The sequence below is a fragment of the Carassius auratus genome, unplaced genomic scaffold (genome assembly GCF_003368295.1).
Source record: "Carassius auratus strain Wakin unplaced genomic scaffold, ASM336829v1 scaf_tig00002883, whole genome shotgun sequence".
Taxonomy (NCBI): Eukaryota; Metazoa; Chordata; class Actinopteri; order Cypriniformes; family Cyprinidae; genus Carassius; species Carassius auratus.
The window spans coordinates 14849-36517 of record NW_020523489.1 but is presented as its reverse complement, the minus strand read 5'-3'; the positions used below and the strand labels follow the sequence as shown (position 1 = coordinate 36517).

At 34.7% G+C, this 21669-nt stretch overlaps 1 protein-coding gene across 1 annotated transcript; it reads right to left on the bottom strand.

Moving 5' to 3' along the window:
• Positions 1 to 1479: 1479 nt before the first annotated feature.
• On the bottom strand, positions 1480 to 20200 carry LOC113070046 (septin-9-like). Its single transcript, XM_026243206.1, has 10 exons — positions 20097 to 20200; positions 14800 to 14973; positions 12139 to 12267; positions 11914 to 11995; positions 11674 to 11811; positions 6489 to 6606; positions 3256 to 3351; positions 2968 to 3064; positions 2151 to 2202; positions 1480 to 2057 (listed from the first exon to the last, which is right to left on the bottom strand). Exons 2-10 carry the CDS (start codon positions 14939 to 14941, stop codon positions 1901 to 1903), a joined length of 1011 nt encoding a protein of 336 aa, XP_026098991.1. The 5' UTR covers positions 14942 to 14973; positions 20097 to 20200; the 3' UTR covers positions 1480 to 1900.
• Between the last annotated feature and the right edge of the window lie 1469 nt (positions 20201 to 21669).

Below are 21669 nucleotides of genomic sequence, written 5' to 3'. Positions count from 1 at the left end.
AATGACTCAACTTCAGTGTGGAAAGGTCTGAGAGCCAATCGGATCAGCAGCTTGCTATAACGAACTGAATGAGTTTCAATGTAGATTTGAAAGAGCAAGGTCAGTTTGGTCTGGAGGGCTGTTGGGATGATGGTGTTGAAAGCCGAACTGAAGTCCACAAACAAGAACCTCACATTAAGTTCCAGGTTTTGTCCAGATGTTGCAGGATGAAGTGCAGTCCCATGTTTACTGCATCATCCACGGACCTGTTTGCTTGGTATGCAAACTGCAGGGGGTCCACTAAGGGTCCAGTGATGTGCTTCAGATAAACCAGAACCAGTCTTCAAATGACTTCATGAAGCTTATGTCACTAAAACAAATTCCTTGTATGCGCACTCATACTCATACGCAATAAAGCCCTTTTTGATTCTGATGAATAATCAAATCCAAAATATTAAACTAAATAGCAACTGCAAAACTTCAAAAAAGAAAAAAATTATAATTTTAACTAACAAATTTCAAGGTCGATTTTAGTGGATGTATTAAAACAGATCCCATCTAAAATTCCCAAAGTTTCTGTAAAACATTATAAATTAGCATGTTGGAGATGCCACTTTTGATATTTTTGCTATACTGTATATAATGCAAAGACATCTATGCACTTTTTAGTTTGGCTTAAATGTCCAAAAACTAAGGGGGTCATTGCATGGTGACAACATGAAATATATCTATCAACAAATCATGGTCACATGTATACAAATAGAGAACAAAATGGCTCAGCACTTGCTTTCCTAAATACTGAGATTCACAAAAGAAAGAACGGTCAGTACAGGTGCTTTGGGTCACTGTGATGGCATTCTGGAAATCTAAACAATTGACAAAAGCTATACAATAACATTCAGGTAACATGATTCAGTATAAATACATAACTATTTACATATTAAAAGATGTCTGGCTCTCTTTAAAAGAAAAATAACATTTAATTTCACATACATATGTCAAGGCCTTTACAATTAAAAAGCACAACAATAATTACAATGACAAAATAACTGAACTATTCTTGAAAAAAAAAACAAATGAAAACATGGCACAAAGCACATCAAAATTTCATAGATCGGTAAAGATACCACACAGGGCATAGTAACCACAAAAACGGGGATACAGAAACTGCATTATGTTTATACTCAACCAAAATGATCTTCATACAATGCTTTAATACAGGTCAAAAAACTCTTTCCTAAAAGTGGGTGACTGCACAGTCAGAAGACCTGTAATACACTATATTATACTGCACAGTCAGAAGACCTGTAATACACCATATTATTAACACCTTTTCCACTTGTCTTTGTTCCATTATATATTTTTTATTTTTTTTAAAGTGAAAAAAAAAAAAAAAATAAAAAAAAAAAATATATATATATATGTATATATATATATATATATATATATATATATATATATATATATATATATATACATATATATCATTTTTATACCCAATAGTCAAAGTATGATTTTGTTCAGATTTCAACTTAACCACTTGTGTTATTTGTAATGATTAAGTGAGAGAGCTTTAAGCATTATGGTATGATAAACTTTTGACAGATGTATTTTTTTTTCTGAGCTCTAAGATGTTAACATAAAAGAGAACATTGAAAAAGCATCATAACACATCTTTAATAAAAATCTAATTCCAAAACATCATTTTGTTACACATTTAAAGATTCATATTCCACTGATTGGAAATAGTTTTGGTGTTATAAAACAATAGTCAACAGACAAAGCCAGGCAAAATGATGAAAGCAAAATGAACTGAGGAAGTGACTGATGAAAATGAAGAGACTGATGGAAAGAAAGCTAGATGGATGGACTGATTGATGGATGAATGGATGGGAAGATAGATGGATGGTCAGACAGACATCTACATTTCATTGGAGAGGACTTCATACCCAGGTACGCCATTGGTGTGGATTGCTAGCTGCCCGTTTGGTTGCGTGTTATTCTCATTGAGTCTGCGTACACGGTACATTTCATAATGGATGCTGCTTGTGATATCTTTGATGTTCTGCATATGAGTTCTAGAAAACAGATAGAGAGAGAACACTTATATATAACAGATGAACTGTAGTTACGCAAAAAAAAAAACAAGTACACTTTGAATGGTTGAATACCTGATGAGCAGGTCCCGCAAGTAGGCAAACTCACAGTGTGCAGTGTTCTCCACTGTACAAAAAACAAAAAAACAAAAAAAACAAGATGATGATGTGGTTTTAGAGAGTAGTTAAGTCATGAAAAAAAAAAAAACACATTACCACATTTATATTATTGTATAACCATGTATGTTTCTATATATTTGTTATTAAAGGTGTGGTAGCATCTTATTGCCACTATATGGAAGTGCCGTAATACATATAACTTAGTTTTGGAGCAACAAAATGCTTACATCACATTTAAAATAGGCCACTGGGAGAGTGAGCATGTGCATGAATGTGCACGAAAGCCCTATGAATACAAACAAATTAAATCTAATTTGAACTTTGTTGATTAGTGACAGCTAAACACTAACATGTAAGGCTGAAAACTAATATAGTTTTCTTCCACTTTATGACAATTTCAGGGATGAGGAGAAGAAAGTGAGATTATGTGGTGGGTAAGACAAGCACAGAAGGCAACTATAGATGGAATGATAAAATTAGAAAATATGTCGAACAGAAGCATAATTTCATTATACTTCTTATGATAAGTGTTAATCTATTTCTTACTTGTACACACTGACTCTCTAAATTCTGATGGTCTAAGACAGGGGTGTAAAGTAAAGTAAATCAAATTCCTTTAAATCAACCAATCCAAAAAAAAAAAAAAAATAACAGAACATTCCAGCAAGAAAGTTCAATGGCAGAGAGAATGTGCAGATGTGATTTTGGGCAAGAAAAAGTAAGATTGGAGAAAAGTATTTTGAGAGAGGCTGACTGTTTGTGTGTGCACTACCTTCTACTATCCCCCATCTTGTTTTCCTGCCCAGAAGTCTTTTTCCGTTGACCTGATATTCTTGATCACTTCCCACCACAGCAAACGGGATCATCTCCTAAAACAGCGATCATTTGAAAACCTTCAATATACGAAAGCAATACTTTGAAGTACAATATACAGTCAGGCAAAAACAGAAGACACAAAAGCTCACTTCATGAACTGTAAGTCATAAATAAGCTCATTTTAAAACATCCCACAGTAGGAGGGGTTGAGTGATAAAGATAAAAAAGTGACAAGTAGACATACCCTGATCTTCTCATTAATCATTCTGTCCTCTGCATCCTCATCAAATTCCTTCTGAGGATAAATATCGATTTCATTGGCTCGCAGGTCCTCTCCTATCTGCAAACACACACACCATAAAGAATCCATGAAACAGTGTTGAGTACCTCATTCATCTTTGGAGGACATGCATAAGTGTGAAAAAAAAGAAAAAAAAAGAACAATAGGTCATTTACAATTCAAAGGAAATAAAATAAATAATAAATTTGTTACTAACCTGCATGACTTACTTTCTTCTACTGAACACAGAATAGATGCTAAATAATGTACTGGTTGCCCTTTTCCATGCAATTAATTGGGGCTGGTGCTTTTAAGCTTTAAAAAGATGCAAAATTATAATTAAAATGGTAAAAACTCAATAAATTCCAAGTTATCAGAAACAATTCAGAATCTTTGTTTTACGTACAGGTTTGAAAGCTGAATTAATTAAACACTAAACAAAATTATAAACAACACACTTGTTTTTGCCCTCATTTGCCCCCATTTTTCTTGAGCTGAACTCAAAGATCTAAGACTTTTTCTATGTACACAAAAGGCTTATTACTTTTAAATATTGTTCACAAATCTGTCTAAATCTGTGTTAGTGAGCACTTGTCCTTTGCCGAGATAATCCATCCACCTCACAGGTGTGGCATATCAAGATTTGATATTTTGTTTGTAAACAAATCATATAGACCTTTTCCATAAGATTAATGTGACTTAGTTTAGCTTTTATTATATGCAAATGAGAAGCTATTACTTTCTTCATATTTCTTCCTTTACTGTTCCACGAAAGAAAGTTTAACCACGGGTTTCAGTTCAGTTAAGTTCTGTTGGCTTGGCACATCAGTCTTTTTGCAATTTAAAATGATATTTCGATTGTTTTTTTTTTTTTTTCAGTACACTTCAACTAAAATTCGAGTACACTTCTGTACACTGTAGAAAAACATGGATTATTATATGTCTACAAATTTCCTTTCAGAGAAGTACTATTTTTATAGATTTGCCATTATTTAGCACTGTAAACACATGTAATGTAATGTATGTTTCATTCATACTGGATGCTAGAGGGCGCCCTCGTGCAGAAAATCCACATATACATCTCAGACATAATGTGACCTTAGAAATCAGAATCAGAATGAGCTTTATTGCCAGATATGTTTACACATACAAGGAATTTGTTTTAGTGACAGAAGCTCCACAGTGCAACAGAATGACAGCGACAAGACAGAAAACAGAAAATAAAAATAATAATTATAAAAATATACAATGTACAAATAAGCAAAAACATAATGTATAATATAGAAATGTATATGTAGATGCCTCTTTAGTAACTGTTACTGGGCCGCTATATATAAGCCGTTTGCCACATAGACATATAGGTGCCCCATTTGACTGCGTCAAGCACGTAGAAGCATCCGCATCCTAAACTGTGACCTAGCAGGCCAGCAGAGAGGGCTAATGTAAGAGCATGGACTAGAGCTGCCAACTTAGTTACTTTGTCAGTAGATTAAGCAACTTTTCAGACCCCTTAAATGACTCCAACCATTAGAACCCAACCATGCATACACAAACAAAAGTGAAAGTTATGAAATTTGCTAAGTATGGTTAACCATACTCGGAATTTGTGCTCTGCATTTAACCCATCCAAGTGCATACACACAGCAGTGAGAAGTGAACACACCCCCGGAGCAGTGGGCAGCTGTATCCAGCACATGGGGATCAACTGGGGGTACACAAGACCACTTCAGCCATGGGTATTGAAGGTATTGAGGGTGGAAGAGAGCGCTGTTCATTAACTCCCTCCCCCACCTACAACTCCTGCCAGCACCGAGACACGAATCTGCGACCTTTGGGTTACAAGTCCAACTCTCTAACCATTATGCCACAGCTGCCAACAAAACAAAAACCCTCAAAACTGCAAGCACAACCATGCACATGCAAACAAACAATACACATTCACTCATACATGCGCACACATATTTACTCACAAATATTATTCACACTCACTCAACTCACCTTTCTCTCTCTCTCTCTCTCTCTCTCTCTCTCACTCACTCACTCACAAATTAATAATGCACATTATAAATAGGTGCAAGGTTTGTGTGATTTAATTATTAATATATTTTTTCTTGTTGTAAATATTCTTTTGTTAAAAAAGGTATGATCTAACTTAAGGATGTGTTTGTGTCCCATAAAGGATTCAACATAAAATTACCCAACCATATTAAGGGCTTTTCCTACATAATTAAGAATGTTCAAGCAGGACTGAAGATATTTTCCCACATCAATTCTTCAAATTAAGGAGCGGTTATAGAAATTCCTTTCAAAGTGATATATATATATATATATATATATATATATATATATATATATATATATATATATATATATATATATATATATATATATATATATATTATAAAGAATGTAAATAATTTGTTTTTAATAATTTAAAAATAACTAGGCTATAGTACTGCCAATACTATATACTAATATGTGCCACATATTTTATATATATAAAAAATGAAGTAATGAATGAAGCACAGCTCACACAGAAATTACATTCAAACCAAGTAATTTTCTGTTAATCAACGCAGAAAGACTGCATGGCCAACTTTTTACCAAAATCTGGTTTCAATTTGTGCAACATCTGTGTAGGGAAATCTTTCAGCTTAAATAAATTTCACCCACAAAAATTTGCTGAACAATGGTAAATATGACTGAACCATCATGTATTTCAAAACGCTAAAACAACTTCTCAGCAGCTAGGACCGGAACAGTACCAAATATATACACATGCCTACGGTTTAGTCTGCTACCATTACCAAAGTTTTAGAAATGCCATGAGAAATGCCCAGAAGGGAAGTGTTTTACATCAATTCACACCGTCAGGAAGGCGATTCCCACAGATATTTACACAAAGATTTCCAGAGACATTGTGTGATGGCAGTTTGTATTGAGGTTAAATGCTTGAAAAATGTCATCATTGTTCAACTGGTGTAGCCTCTGGATGAGTGAAGCAAAATGTCTTCAAATAAATGGAAAACATGTCAGATTCTCTCAAATAAATATGTTATGTCATTCTATTATAACCTTGGTGAAAAGGACCCTCACCAGCATTTTACAACGTCAGAAATTTAAAAGATCTAATAAAACCTCCCATCATACAGTTGAAAGAGATTCATTATCTGCAAGCAGAGAGATGAACTGCTCACCTTCTGTTTGAAGAAGTCTCTCTCCTCCAGGGTGAGTGTGTCTGCCTTGGCGATAACAGGAACGATGTTCACCACTTTACTTAGGTGTCTCATAAACTCAATGTCAATTGGCCGCAAACTAAAACAGAGGAGACAGCAAAGAAAAGCAGTCAGACCCAAAATGGAGGAATTAAAAATCATGCAGTAAAGTGTTAAATAGAATGGTGTCTATTCAATAACATTAAAAAAAGCACATAACACTTGCTTCAAACTTTAGTATCACACTCTTAAACTGTAGGTGCACCATTAATAATGATGGCATTGAAAGTCAATATGGAGAATATGGGTTAAAAATTGCTAAAATATATGCCATTATTTATTCACCATAATATTATTCTTATGTGGATCTCAAAAGGAGATTTTAGCAGAAAGTATAATAAATAAAAATAAATATTTTTGATCTGTAGCAGAAAGAAAATTACACAAGATTTGGAACAACATGGGGTAGGTAAATTATAATAAAATGTACAGTACATTAGTACATAATACAGCCAGTAGGCATGTTAGGCAGTAGGCATGTTTAAGTCTGCTGGGTGGAGTGCATCGACAACCACAACACATAAACAAGCATCACTGACATCTTTAATGGCCAGATATTCGGTTCACTCAACTCACATGACACACTACATTTTGCCTTTTTAATAAACTGGAACAAACATGTACAGAAACTCTTAGTCCCCGGGACAGAAATATGTCACAATCTAGGTTTACAAAACTATCACATGGTGAGGACTGCAGAGCTACAGGGCTTTGAATATGCTAAAACACACAAAATATACACATGTATACATGTATGAGGAATTAAATGCATTGATAATGGCATGCCTTCTTGAAAATATGACCATTATATGCACAGTGACATAATACAGTGCATTATAATATGTTTAAAAGTGAAAGCCCATAAAACTAAAACACATTTGTGGTGTTGTCTATGCATAAGTGCATGCACAGAGAAATGTATCTAGGGTACAACATTTGAATGATTAGAAGCTGCATCTGTGGGGCATACAGAACTGAATGAACACAAATTATTGAATGTGAATTGACATAATGTATTTACAGAATTGTAAATGTTGCTTTATATATTATATTAATTATAACGTGTATATATTATACATATATTTTGTATTAAATATTTATTTGACAAAATAAATTCATAAAGATTTTAATGATATATATTTTTCAGTTTGAATTATGAATAAATACATGTTATATCAAGACACTTTAGATGTATTATAATTTTGATACAGGTTAAAAGAAAGGTAAATGATACATTATATTTAATAAATTGACTTATATTATTAGATCATTGTGGAGACTCTACTGCTCACAATGCTCAAATTTTTTTGAAGTAAAATCTTCCTGTCATTCCAAATCACATTTCTAATATAATGTCCACTGGGATGTAGACATCAATTTTACTTTGGGCAGTAAATTTCTTTGTATGATTGAATCAGTTTACTTATTCATGTACTGTATATTTGAAAGGAAACTTAATAGATGCACATAACTTGCACAAGTCCTGGTGCAGGAAAAGCAAATTTGATATTTCAATCATCTACTCCCATCTGTTGGTCACATAATTCTTTCAGAGAGGAAGGAGTCACCATTGCGGTTGACACTTTCTTGTTTTACTTCCTGTTTCCCACAAAACCACATGATGGGTAGCCACCAGAGTGGCACATCCCCTAATGAGATTATTAAATTTCCCACAAGGTCTCAAAGGATCTGTGTGAAATGTTTAAGAATAAACATCATGACAAATTTGCAGCCAGTGCTGACATCTGCACCTGGGCTTTGATCAGCAACTAAAGTGTTTATGGTTCGTTTCTACTTTTCTGAAAAAATAATGATTTAAAGGTAAAGACCTGAATGCTGACAGTGGTATTGTGGTCTTAAAACTAAATAATAAATACATCTAATATTACATGCTAACTGCTAATATTTAATAACCAGGACTGGATTTTTTTTTTCTTCATAGAACTTCCTCATTGTGAAAATAGCACAGTAACCAATTGAAAATAAATAAATAATTTGCACAACTATCTGTACATTCTGCAAAAGAGGTTTTGTAGGAATTTCTCACTTCCTGGTGAACTAACCCATTAAATATGCATGAGTTATGCTATCGTCATGATTGCCATATGGGATACAGTGGGCATATTAAGACAAAGTACAGTTGAACAGCTTACAGACGTGAGCCCACACTACACTATCCAGTCAGTATCCATGCTGTCCTGTTGTACCTCACAGATAGTCTGCATTTTTTGATTCACGTTAAATTAAATGTCCATTTTTAAACATATCACTGGAGTTTTAAATGTAATTTGACTAATTAATCAAATGAAATATGACAGCTTTGTCCATGAAGACTGATTGGCTGATTGCAGACCATTAAAAATTTTGCGGTTCCACCCTTATTTCCGCCTATGCTTTTGAGGTGAATGTGGTTGTTTCCAAAACAAAATGTCAAATGCAGAAACTGCAGTCTGTGTGCTACTCATGCTTTGTGAAATATATCAAGACAAGTAGCTGTTCAGATATCTTACAAGCATGCAACAGCTGCGAGACAGTGTCTAATAACAGTGTGCACACACATCAACACACACTCATGGAAGGAAATACCCTCTTTAAAAAAAACTTAGCCCTGCCATCCACACCCAACCCAAACCTTTCCTCTCCACTGTGCAGACACTACACTACACTCATATACATATATACCAATAAAATGTGAAAGCCAAAAAAAGAAAAAAAAAAAACACTCACAGGACCACACAGTGTAAGTAGCTGTTCAGATATCTTACAAGCATGCAGCAGCTGGTTGACAGTGTCTAATAACAGTGTGCACACACATCAACACACATTACCCTCTTTAAAAAAAGAAAAAATAGCCCTGCCCCCGAACTTTCTTCTCCCCATGCAGACACTGCACACACATACACATATATACCCATAAAATGAGAAAGCCAAAAAAAATAAAAAAATAATTAAAAAAAAAAAAAAATCACAGGACCACACAGTGTAATTTCCCTATGGCACCATCACAATCACACCCAAATAAACTGGTTTGCATGACTCTCATTTATGGAAGTGAGTTAGAAAACTATGGCAGACAAAAGGAGAGGGATAAAATATAGTATATGACCCTATTCAAACCTGATATTAAGATGCATTTTGTTTACAAGAGGTGCGTTTATAGTTGGTAATCACAAATGAATCACACATAATTAAATTTGGCTGAGAAATTACTCCCAAAAGATAATTTAAAGTCATTGTTGTGTAAAGCATCAAACAGACATTACACAAAGTAGCTTCAGAAAGAAATAGTTTGTTTGATTCAACATAAGATTTATTGCATATACTCTTTTGGACCATTAGGGTGAGTAAATGATGACACAATTTATTCAATTCAATTTAACACTCTCCACTGACTTTATATTGCAGGAAGCTGCCTCCTTGTAATTTCCATAGACAGTAAAAGAAATGGACACAGCGACCCCATTGGAACTCAATTGAGACAAGTGAAGCCCATTATTAGCGTTTTTTAGCACTTCCGTTTCTGACGCGCAGACTCAAACGAAGCTTGACGACATCAGCAACCTGTCTGACAGACGTAAATCTTCTAAGTGGCTGTGCGTGCAAACTGCCATCTTTAATCTTGCAGAGACGGCGAGCTTGAGTGGGGAGTTCTTTGTCGTGAGTGAGCAGGAGTAAGTATTCTGATTAATTATTTTGTATAGTATTTTAAAATGTAACGCCAGTACGCCATATTAAGTTAATTGCCTGCGAGCTTCTCCTCCTGTCTGTACGGTAAAGTGACAGAGAGTTGAGTGGTTATGACGCAATCGTTAGCCTATTTTTTACAAAAAACTGTTTATACGGGGCCATAATGTAACATAGAAGTTAATGGAGCCCTTTATACACTGTTGTGTATCTTTAGAAATAAATAATGGACAAACAGAGTCTTTAAACGCCTCAGATGTAAAGTTATTCGCTGTCAAAGTGATGCCAAAATGAATGGGAGTCAATGGGAATGCTAACGCAAGTGAAGTTCTGCTAAAAGATGGCAGCCCCCACCCGACTTCAACTTCCGGTCGAGTTCCTTGCCCCCTGGTAATTTCTGACTTACAACAGAAAACAGATCGATGCCTAAAAGCTGCTATGTGAAAAGGTGTTCAGTAAACAAGCTAAAAAACCCAGAACTACATTTTTATAAGCTTTCGACCCCAAAAGCAAGCATTCATGTCTCAAAAGTTGAGAGTAACGTGTCATATTACACTGAGAACTGTGCCCACTGGAGAGAAACGTCATCTGCGATAAGACCAATCGTTATTTTTAACCATATAAATTATTATTTCACTACCCTATGTGAATCTGAGAGGAGGAGATTTATTAAGAAACTAAATTTTATTGGTCTATTTCAGTGCCCCATCCCAGCTTATACAAATTTAGTTCTGTTTTTTTTTAGCTTGTTTACATTAAACTTTGTCACATAGCAGCTTTTATGAATTGCCCTGTTTTTTGTTATAAGTCAGAAATTGCAAGGAGGCAGCTTCACGCAATAGAGAGTCAATGGAGAGCATTGGATTGTACCCTTCCCCCAATCCCCGATGGGGGCGTGGCCTAAATGTGCTCTGTCTCTATAATAGTTCTTCGAGGAGCCTTTGGCTTTTGCCGTGGTACTGCTGATTACACAAGCAACATACTCGTGGACACTGCAGACTAGTTATCTGTATGTGTACTGCACATTGATGCGGACAATGAAGAAGTATAAATGAAAACGGACACATAGCATATGCCGTAGGTCCGATGCAGAAGTATAAATCAGCCTTTAACCATCGATCTGGTGATGATCTGCTTCAAGTAGAACAAGCCTAATGGTTCACCCAATTTATTCAAAACGTGGATTAAGAAATTAAATGCCACTGTGTGTTGCTCGGAGACAAACTGTTCTGCTTTGTCTTTATATTTTTATTGGCAAAATTGAGCAAAACAGACAACGTTGAGTCTAAAAATCACAATATTAACTTGTTATTTATTGAAATGTTATATAAGGCATCACATTTGCAATTGTGTGATATCACTCTTACTGCTTGTGTGATACCTAAAACAAAATTGTGTGTTTGTGTATGTGTGTGTGTCTCACCAGTGTCCAGTAGGAGGAATAAAATATATGCAGCAGTGGACTCGTGAGTCTGGAATCCTCTTCTTCCTATCAATGTTGATCTCTTCCTGTAAATACTGTTCATACTGTGCATTGATGAACTTCATGATGGGCTGCCAGCTAACAGATAAACAAACAGAGAGACACACCAGGAAATACATCAGATCTAACAAGACCACAGGTAATCAAAGAAATAGTTGTTTGTTTAAAGTTGACACTGACCAGTTCTCATTGTTTATCTGGTCTCCAAAACCTGGAGTGTCAATGACAGTTAGCTTCATTCTCACTCCTTTCTCCTCAACATCTGTATAAGATATGAGTTGTAAGAGGTGAGTATACACTGTGGATACCTAAATCTATGAGACAGTGAAAAGTGTTAAAATACAACTCATTCCTCAATGGATAAGCATGTGTTAGTTTCAGTTTTAGTTCTGTAGGCCTTCATACCGTGACTGATGGACTTGATCTCAATAGTCTTGGGAATTCGCTCTTCCTCTGTTGTCATGACAGATCTGCGACTTATTTTAGATTTAAAAAGTGTGTTCATCAACGTGGATTTACCCAGACCACTCTGACCTGTATACATAAAAAAATAGAAAAAAAATAAATGTTTTAAATTGACTCTGGGGATGTCGATTTAATGAGTTAATTTTTATTTGAAATTATACACTATATTAAACAATTATCCCTAGAATGCATGAACCTTCTGGATTACTAGAAGATGACAGGTAGGTGAGTTTGATCAGGGTTGGAGCTATTCTGCAGGACAGTGGACCTTGCTGGCAAGAACTGAAAATCTCTGGCCTACTATACAATATTTGGACACGGCTGATGTCTGAGACAGATTCTCAATTTAGGGCAAAAAGTAGTCAGCCTGTCTGAGTAATTTGAACACATCTTACTTTTTTTTTTTTTAGCATACTCATACTATAAGCAGTGCTAATGACATTTCACACCAAGAAACTGCTATTAAACAGTTCCGATGTGAATACACCTTCAGACACCTGCATTCCTTTGCACTAGATCTAGAGGTTTAGCTGTGCATTCAAAATTAACAATCCTAATTCACACGTGTTCAAGTAAACAAGCAAACAGCCATAGTGTATACTGAGTGGACTAACCATGCCAAAGGGTCTTTGGTAATGTTTGTGTTTGTGTGTGTGTGTGTGTGCGCGTTTTTGTGACGTATCAGGACACAACTTTGTATAATGACATTGGTATAACACAGGTATTACAAGGAGAGGGTGACTTATGAGGACATAAACCCATGTCCTCATTTTTCAAAATGCTTATAAATCATACAGAATGAGTTTTTTTGAGAAAGTAAAAATTCACAACATTTCCTGTGAGGGTTAGGGTTAGGTGTTGGGTTAGTGTAGGGCCATATAGTTTCTACAGTATGGGATGTCCCCACATTTCACAAAAACAAACGTGTGTGTGTGCGGTGTGTGTGTGTGTCTAATACTGTGGATTATAAAAGAGACAGTGTTTTTAGAGAAGGGTCATGGGAGCAGCTTGTTGGATCTCTCATTGACATCCATGATAAAGCAAGAACAAAGGTTGCAGCTGGAATCAGTTGAGTGGAGCAGCCAGACAGATTCTTTCCCTGTAGCTCTGCAGAAAGCATCAACCATGTCAGTTACAACATTCCTTATTGTTTTTTATTTTATTTTATTTTATATTCATTTTTTTATTTTTATTTTTTTCCATATTGGTATACATGTAAGTATCCAAAAAACTATCCACTTTAAAATCCCTGAAAGCAACCTCCAATTCCTAGGTGTTTGAGAATCAAGTTTAAAAGAGCTGGGTGCAAGTTAATTAGTGGATTATAGTTTGACAACAAACCTCAGAAAACACTCAAAATCACTCATCAACTGCCAAAAGATCAACCCATGAACAAGCCTTAAATATTTTCATAAAGTTGCTATCTAGCCATATATTCATTTATCAAAGCACCAAGTTAAAATAAACATCAGCATGTTCATTCAGAGTTACAAAAGTGTTTCTCTCAGTTATTAAGTCATAAAAGCAAACGACAGCCAGCACTATCAAGAAACAATACTTCTAAAACCAAGATGCAATGCAAGGATATAAATTTTTTATGCTCAATAAAAACAGTATGACATAAAGGATACACTTTACAAGAGAGAGGTCTAAGAATAATCGTATATAGTATTATATTTTATGGATATGAAATTTGTTTTGTTCTCCAATTACTGTTGATTACAGCAAGGCCTTTTAGCTAACAGCTTACTGGGCCAAATTCAGCCCGTTAATCATTTCTATATCGTCCTCTGACTGATTTAGCTGAACATGTTTACTGTCTAATAGAGCAGTATTTTTTTCTAGTGTGCAAAACTCAGCACAGAGTTTAAACGCACTCAGGCATGGACCATATTCCATAATAATATTGCAAATCAACACATTAAAATTATAAGGTTATATCTGCATTCATAGCAGATCTGGCGTATTGAACTTCAAGTTATTGCATTCAGTATACTTTCTGAATAAAAAGTCCCAAAATGTAATTCAATATAATGTTCACATAATGTAAATAATTTATCACAGAATAAGAATATGTGAATAACTCAGTTTTGGCAAAAATGTCAGCTAGATCCTTATAATTCTAAGGTGATTAAATTTTAACTGAATATATATTATTCTAATAAACAAATAGTTGTCACAATACACTGTTATGAAAGCATGCAGTTTTTAATCCAAGGAAATCCACAGAAAGGGTGCTGGAGCAAACACACATGCACAATGAGTAGACCCGACAGAGGAGAAATTAACAGACAAGAACTTATAAACACAGGTTAATTATCAAACACAGGTGCACAGAATTACTAATTAATTAAACAAGTACAGGAACACAAAATAATAGAACAAAAGAACAGAAACAGGGGCAAAGCACAACAAAACAGGTCCATTTTCCTGACAATAGTATTTGTTTGTCCCTTATCAAATGTTTATTTTAACAATCTTGATCTAACTATTTAACCTAACTCTTTTTATTTGAAGGTTCCAGTGATAGTAAATGTGTATTTTGTACATAAAAATGAAAAAGGCACACATCTGTAACTGCACACTGAAACCTCTACTTACCCACTACCATGATGTTAAACTCAAAGCCTTGCTTCATGGCTTTCCTCCTCATTTGCTCCAAGATGGCATCGATGCCAACATAGCCAAACTCACTGTTTCCCTTCTCATTTCGTCCCACAGGCATCTTTTCTACATCTGCCATGTTGCCGTAAAAACTTTTAATGTTCTCTGGCCCTAATGAAATAATAAGATACAAACAGAGAGATACAGCAAGTTATTATTTTCAATGTATGGCAACAATTGACTTAAACATTTTTGCATGTGCAATTTTCAATTACATGATCAGTGTCATAGCTTTATTGGTCAACTAACCCAAACAGTAATTTTCAGTTTGTGTAAAAGTCACATGATGCTAATTTTGCTTTCCTGCATTTAATTTTTACTTCATGTCTTGAATGTAATGATATCTAAACTCAAAAAGTCTGATTACTGGTTGCATTGAAATTTTGCTAATTGTTTACAAGTGATACAATATTGGTATGGTTCTGTAGAGAGACCAGGGTCCTGTTATTCGTACGTTAGCTGGATTTGATTGCTGATGTTTTGGAATGATCTTGGATTGGTTGGTTATTCGAAGCTACTCCAAGAGGTGCTGTCATAATCCTGTTTATGTATATGAAATAAGCTTATGGTCCATAAGCTTATTTCATGTACATAAACAGGATTACATTGCATATTTTTAAGTAGAATTGATACTTTAAATATGTCCGCTAACACCACTACTTTATTACAGGAGTATCCCCCAATTGAAAAAAACAAACAAACAAACAAAAAAAAAACAAACAAAAAAAAAACAGCATATGCTAGTTAGGTAGGTTATGAAGCTGGGATGTTGGTTTGAGCTATTTTAAGATGGTCCTTAGCTGGTCATGTGCTGGTCCTAAGCAATAATTTAAAAATGATTTTAAAGATAATATAATAATGTTGTGTAGTCTTTAATACTATAGACACAGCCAGTTTTACTCACTGAAAGATTTATTCGCCATAAAATAGTTACTTCATAATTATATTAGTCTTACACACATGTAATTAAGAAATGATTCAACCAAAACTGAATATACTCACTAAATTTCAATAATACTGAACACAGCCACTTAATGTGCTAGAATTAAATTAGGTAAATAACAATAAGTAAACAGTCATTCAAACAACATGTGCTTTAATACAATATAATTTCACTCAGTTTAGAAGTAACAGATACTTGTGCATTATTTGCTCTTTACAGGTGCAGAAATGAAAGCTCCCAAGCAGAGAACTCACTAAAATAAGATATGGAAAGACATGCTGCACCCATGACCCCCAAATGAGCAACAACCAAGAACAGTATTCACTGATTACCTTTACAAATGATTCATAGTAACAGTTAGGTGATAATTCCATAATTCCAGACACTTACCAATGTGCTTTTCAAAACACCATTAAATTTATTTATTAAATGTTACTGTCCAAGTGTATATATAAATGCATGCATGCGTAATTTAGCAACATGTTAAATATTTTATCTACACTTATTGTATAGCTGCTGTTTTTTTTTGTTGTTGTTTTTTTTTTCTGTGATTGCATGGTTTTGTTAATAAATTGTTTTGTAAATTAATTTTCCTCATGCTAGCTCGTTCAAGCAAGTTTTTTAGTGGACCTTTAAATTGCTTTCATAATAATGAGATGTAGTCATGTTATTTATGTATTATAATCTATATAATTAAAAAGAAAAGAAAACACTTTGTTTCGGTAACGTTGTAAATTTTAAATGAAATGTTAATGAAAAGTACAGTAGATATAGAAATGAAATTGGGTTAAGTCTGGCGTGCTGTGCAACGGGCCGATTCCAGCTTGGATACGACAGTGTCGGTAAGTTATGGCTGTCGCATCTGGTCCAGTTGACATGGCCCAGAAACTGAATGTGAGTACACAGGCATCTAAGTCGGGTGCGGCAGATGGATCCAGAAATTGGCGTACGGAGAGTTTAGGATTGCAGAGTTTAGGATTTGTATAAGAGATATAAATGGCCTATCAGCAAACATCAAATTGGTAAGTTTTCACTAGACTAGTGAAGTCAGCAGTTTGCTTGACAGTAAAAAAGGATCTAATCCCAAAGTATCTTTTTTTCAATACCATTGTTTTTCATTGTTGTTGAAGTGTTGACTGACACCCATGAATACAGATAACACAATACAGTGTCATGCATTAATTTGAGTGATGACCGCTATTATGTGAGTGGCTTGATGGGATGCAGGAGATGCAGATAACATGACCTTGACCCTTAATAAACTTTAATTAATGTTGTCAAATAACAAATCTGTTTAAATATAAAATTAAATTAATTGCTAATTACAACACTGAACTAAATAAAAAATGTAAATCCTGCACAATTATATATATAAAAAAAATTGTGAATATAAATAATTGGGAGAATAATATAATGGCTAGATAATAATATAATGGGAGATAATTGGTAAAAATATTAAAGAAAATATAAACAGTGCACATTTCATTTATCTATTATAGCATTTAGTTTTGTTCGCTTGGCTGTTTCCTTATGAAAGTCCAGAAATTTGTCAAGTTTTTCATCAGGTGTTTATTAATTATATGATGTCATTACGTTGCTGTCTTGCCGCCAGCTAATCAATCCTTTGCTAATCATGGTTTCAAATATTGATACATAACCCCTTTTAAACCAACCCATGAATGTGCAGTTATCTCAGATAACTTAATCCAGCCATACTAATCATCAAGAACGTGTGTTTGAACAACCGAATTAGCCAGATCCTGATTAGCGCGATGATATCATCTTGGATGTGATATTTCATCTCGGATGTAATGAGCGACGTACGAAGAAGTCCCAGGGGTCCATTTCAGAAAGAAGATTAAGAGAAAACTCTGAGTATGTTAACCCTGAAATGAGGGAAAGTAATTTTTCTGTTTCAGAATTTGAATTTTTCAAACCTGAGAAAGCAGGGTAAGTCAAGCCTGTTTCTGAAAGAGAGGCAACTTGTTTAATGTTGTAACAAAATTAGTTACCATAGTAACTTACTCTATGACCCTAACCTGGTCGGGAGCAGGTTTTCTTATTGTTCTTACAACAATACAGAAGTGCAAATAGTATGTACAGGTGGAACTCAATAAATTAGAATGTTGTGGAAAAGTTTATTTCAGTAATTCAACTCAAATTGTGAATCTTGTGTATTAAACAAATTCAGTGGACACAGACTGAAGTAGTTTGTCTTTTGTTCTTTTAATTGTGAAGATTTTGGCTCACATTTAACAAAAACCCACCAATTCACTAACTAGCTGAATACTTCATAAGACCAGTACATATTTTGTTTTGTTTTTTTAGTCATTTGTTGGCCTTCTGGGAAGTATGTTCATTTACTGTACATGTACTCAATACTTGGTAGGGGCTCCTTTTGCTTTAATTACGTCTCAGTTCAGCGTGGCATGGAAGTGATCAGTTGAACATAAAAGACATAGTACATCAACAGTACATGAATCAACCAACGAGGAAATCATGACATCCCCTATTTTCACTATAGACTTGTATTGTATTTTCACTATAGGTGCCCATTGTGCCTGCTTCCCGATGCTTTAATAGCCTCTTAAATTGACCAAAAGAGACCAAATTATCAAGTTTTAAATAATTTTGTAACAGGTTCCATGCTGATGGGGCAGGAATTCTAAATAATTGCTTCCCCAATTCTGTGCGAGCCCTAGGCACAACCAGGTTAAAATTATCATTAGACCGCAGAGAGCGAGTGCTAACTTTGAAGGACATAAATACATAAATAAGGGGGCAATGTCCCAATGAAGGATTTACATATAAACCATCGCCACCAGGTTAGCCTGCGCTGAGCAAGGGAGGGGCAGTGTACTAGATTATACAGAGTACAGCTATGGGGTCTATGGGATTCAGGTCTGGTGAGTTTGTTGGCAAGTCAAGCACACCAACACCATGGTCATTTAACCAACTTTTGGTGCTTTTGGCATTGTGGGTAGGTGCCAAATCCTGCTGGAAAATGAAATCAGCATCTTCAAAAAGCTGGTCAGAAGAAGGAAGCATTAAGTGCTCCAAAATGTCTTGGAAAATGGCTGCAGTGACTTTTTTTGGACCAACACCAGCAGATGCCATTGCTCCCCAAATCATCGCAGACTGTGAAAACTTAACACTGGACTTCAAGCAACTTGGGCTATGAGCTTCCCCACCCTTACTCCAGACTTTAGGACCTTGGTTTCCAAATGAAATACAAAATTTTCTCGTCTCTCAGCTCTCATCTGAAAGGAAGACTTTGGACCATTGGCCAACAGTCCAGTTCTTCTTCTCCTTAGACCAGGTAAGACACCTCTGATGTTGTCTGTGCTTCAGGAGTGGCTTAACAAGAGGAATATGACAACTGTAGCCAAATTCATTGACACGTTTGTATGCCTTGACCCCAGTCTCAGTCCATTCCTTGTGAAGTTCACTCAAATTCTTGAAACAATTTTGCTAGACAATCCTCACTAGGATGCAGTTCAGTATAAATAGCATCTAATTCAGTGTGCAAATGGAATACTGAGTATTCCATTTGCACACTGAAATATTTTCTATGTACTTTACTGTCCATTGCACTAGTGTAATTGATGTTCGTATGTTCATAGTTTCTGCCTATAGTGTACAACCACTTTTACATGATCAATCTGTATAGTATGTTCATAGTACACCAATTTGTATATCATGCTGATAGTATTTAAAAATCTGTAAATTATGTCCATAATACTGCCTTATCTGTTGCAATGGTGAATCATAATATCAGAGCTCCATTGATCATGGCTTAACATAGTCGTGGTGCACGCCGCATGCATTAAACTAAGTCAACCTACTCAAAGTTTACTGAACTTACACAATTCAGCTGTTCTGAACCTGAAAACTCAGAGTGTCCCATCTCAGAGTAAGTCAACTCAGAGTTCAAGTTTTAACTCAGAGTTGGTCAAACCTCCTTACTGAAAAGAGTTGGTTGAACCTCCTTACTGAAACGGGCCCCAGATGTCAGAACACATGGAAATAAAGTAGGGCAGAAAACCCACAACACACATATAGTTACCTCATATTAACAAGACACAGGTAAACATGTAAGCACCCAAAACGTTTCTTTCAAAATTTGTCCACAATCACCTTTATTTCACCAACGTTTTACAATTAACAAGCTCTTAACTCATTAAACCCCTGCAGCAAACTAAGTTATCCTCAAATGATTAATTACTCATTGTATTTACCAAAAGATACTAAAAATGCCTAAACATTAATCAAATGAAAACCAGAAGCTTACCAAAAAGAGAGTATTCAGCTGAATTTGATGATTTAGTAGCTTGAAAAATGTGTATGACAGACAGCAAGTGACATACAACGCAATGTGAAAGTGGGAGGGAACAAGGTAACTGCCTTTCCTTTTTTTAAGAGACAAAATGTGGCTTCCTCTTTTCACAGAACGTCTAGACACTTGTGCAAACTTTAAACAAAAAGATATACCCACATTTTCCAGTGGTGTTTTCAAAAATAAATAAATACGATGTAAATAATTATGGTATATAATACACCATATCAAGATGATAGCATACGGTGAATTTACTTAACAGCAAAAAAGCACAGCCATGTACAAACATAACCTGTCAGTTAAGAAACATACTATTGCTTCATCAGTTGCCTGAGGTGGAAGCTATGAAATCCTGATCTATCACTTAAACCAAAACGGTCTATGCTGTATGTTAAAGAGAATGGCTCAATAAAACACAAAACTAAGAGTGTAGTAAAATTAGGAATAATCTTTCTTTTATGTTTCAAATATTCTTTTTTTCTCCTTCTATTTTTAGGTATATTTTCATCTCTAAGAAGTCAATTCAAAACTATCAGTCAGTCAAAAACAAAACTGTTTTGCATGTGCTCCTCTGTAACTGATGCGCATTATCACGGATTTAAGAAAAACGTTTCCTGTCAGTGAGTTACACATACTATTTGACATCCTTTTCTGAGAAAAAAAGAGTCTAAAAACCCTCCAGCCCCAAACATTAAATAGTTACACAGACAACTACAAGCAGCCATGTTTTAGCTAAAAATGTAACCTATATGCCATTTAAGTGTGAAGCAGAGAATTAGCAAACTAATCATGCTGTGTGCTCATGAGTTTCAGTTTTTGTGTCTTACTTCTTATTTAAATTAACACCATAATGTGACTGCTATGGGGTCTCTCATACTATATATATATATATATATATATATATATATATATATATATATATATATATATATATATATATATATATATATATATATATATATATATATATATTGTGATCTAATTTTTCTCTTGTCATCTAATATTCATCTTTTAAAACCGTTCACTCTAATTTGCATTTTCATATCTAAAATAGATTGGGCCACATACTCAGAAAAAAAGCATCTTTTAAATGTTCTCATTTTGTCTCATATAATCCTGATTTGCCATCGGCAGATCTTTAAGAGCCCTTTCAGCATGTAAAAATACAATATACCATAGAAGTCATTATGATTTAGAATATAAAATACAATTCAAACATCAAAAAAAAAAAAAAAATCAGTAAGCATTATTACACAAGTTAAAGTTAAAGTTACATTATCAGCCCACGCTATAGATTTTAATACAAAGGACCAGTTTTTAATCAGAAATCCTCCCTACAGCAAACAATAAAAATCAATTCTGAAAATATGTGGCTTCAGTGGCAGTTATCCTGTCTCTCATGCAAAGTTTGTGGCCTATATTTTTCACTAGCATGTTCAAACAAACAGGAAATAGGGGTTACCGCTGAAGTGTGTCCCTGCACACGCATACAGGCAAATGTACGTGCACATTCAGCTATTGTAAATGT

Bases quoted from the DNA above. Each gene is read 5' to 3' on its own strand.
- LOC113070046 (XM_026243206.1), bottom strand. From the start codon at position 14,941: ATGGCAGATGTAGAAAAGATGCCTGTGGGACGAAATGAGAAGGGAAAC. The intron at 11,996-12,138 runs GTATGAAGGCCT...TATCTTATACAG, and splicing joins GATCAAGTCCATCAGTCACG to ATGTTGAGGAGAAAGGAGTG. The intron at 3,352-6,488 runs GTGAGCAGTTCA...GTGTGTTTGCAG, and splicing joins GAGACTTCTTCAAACAGAAG to ATAGGAGAGGACCTGCGAGC.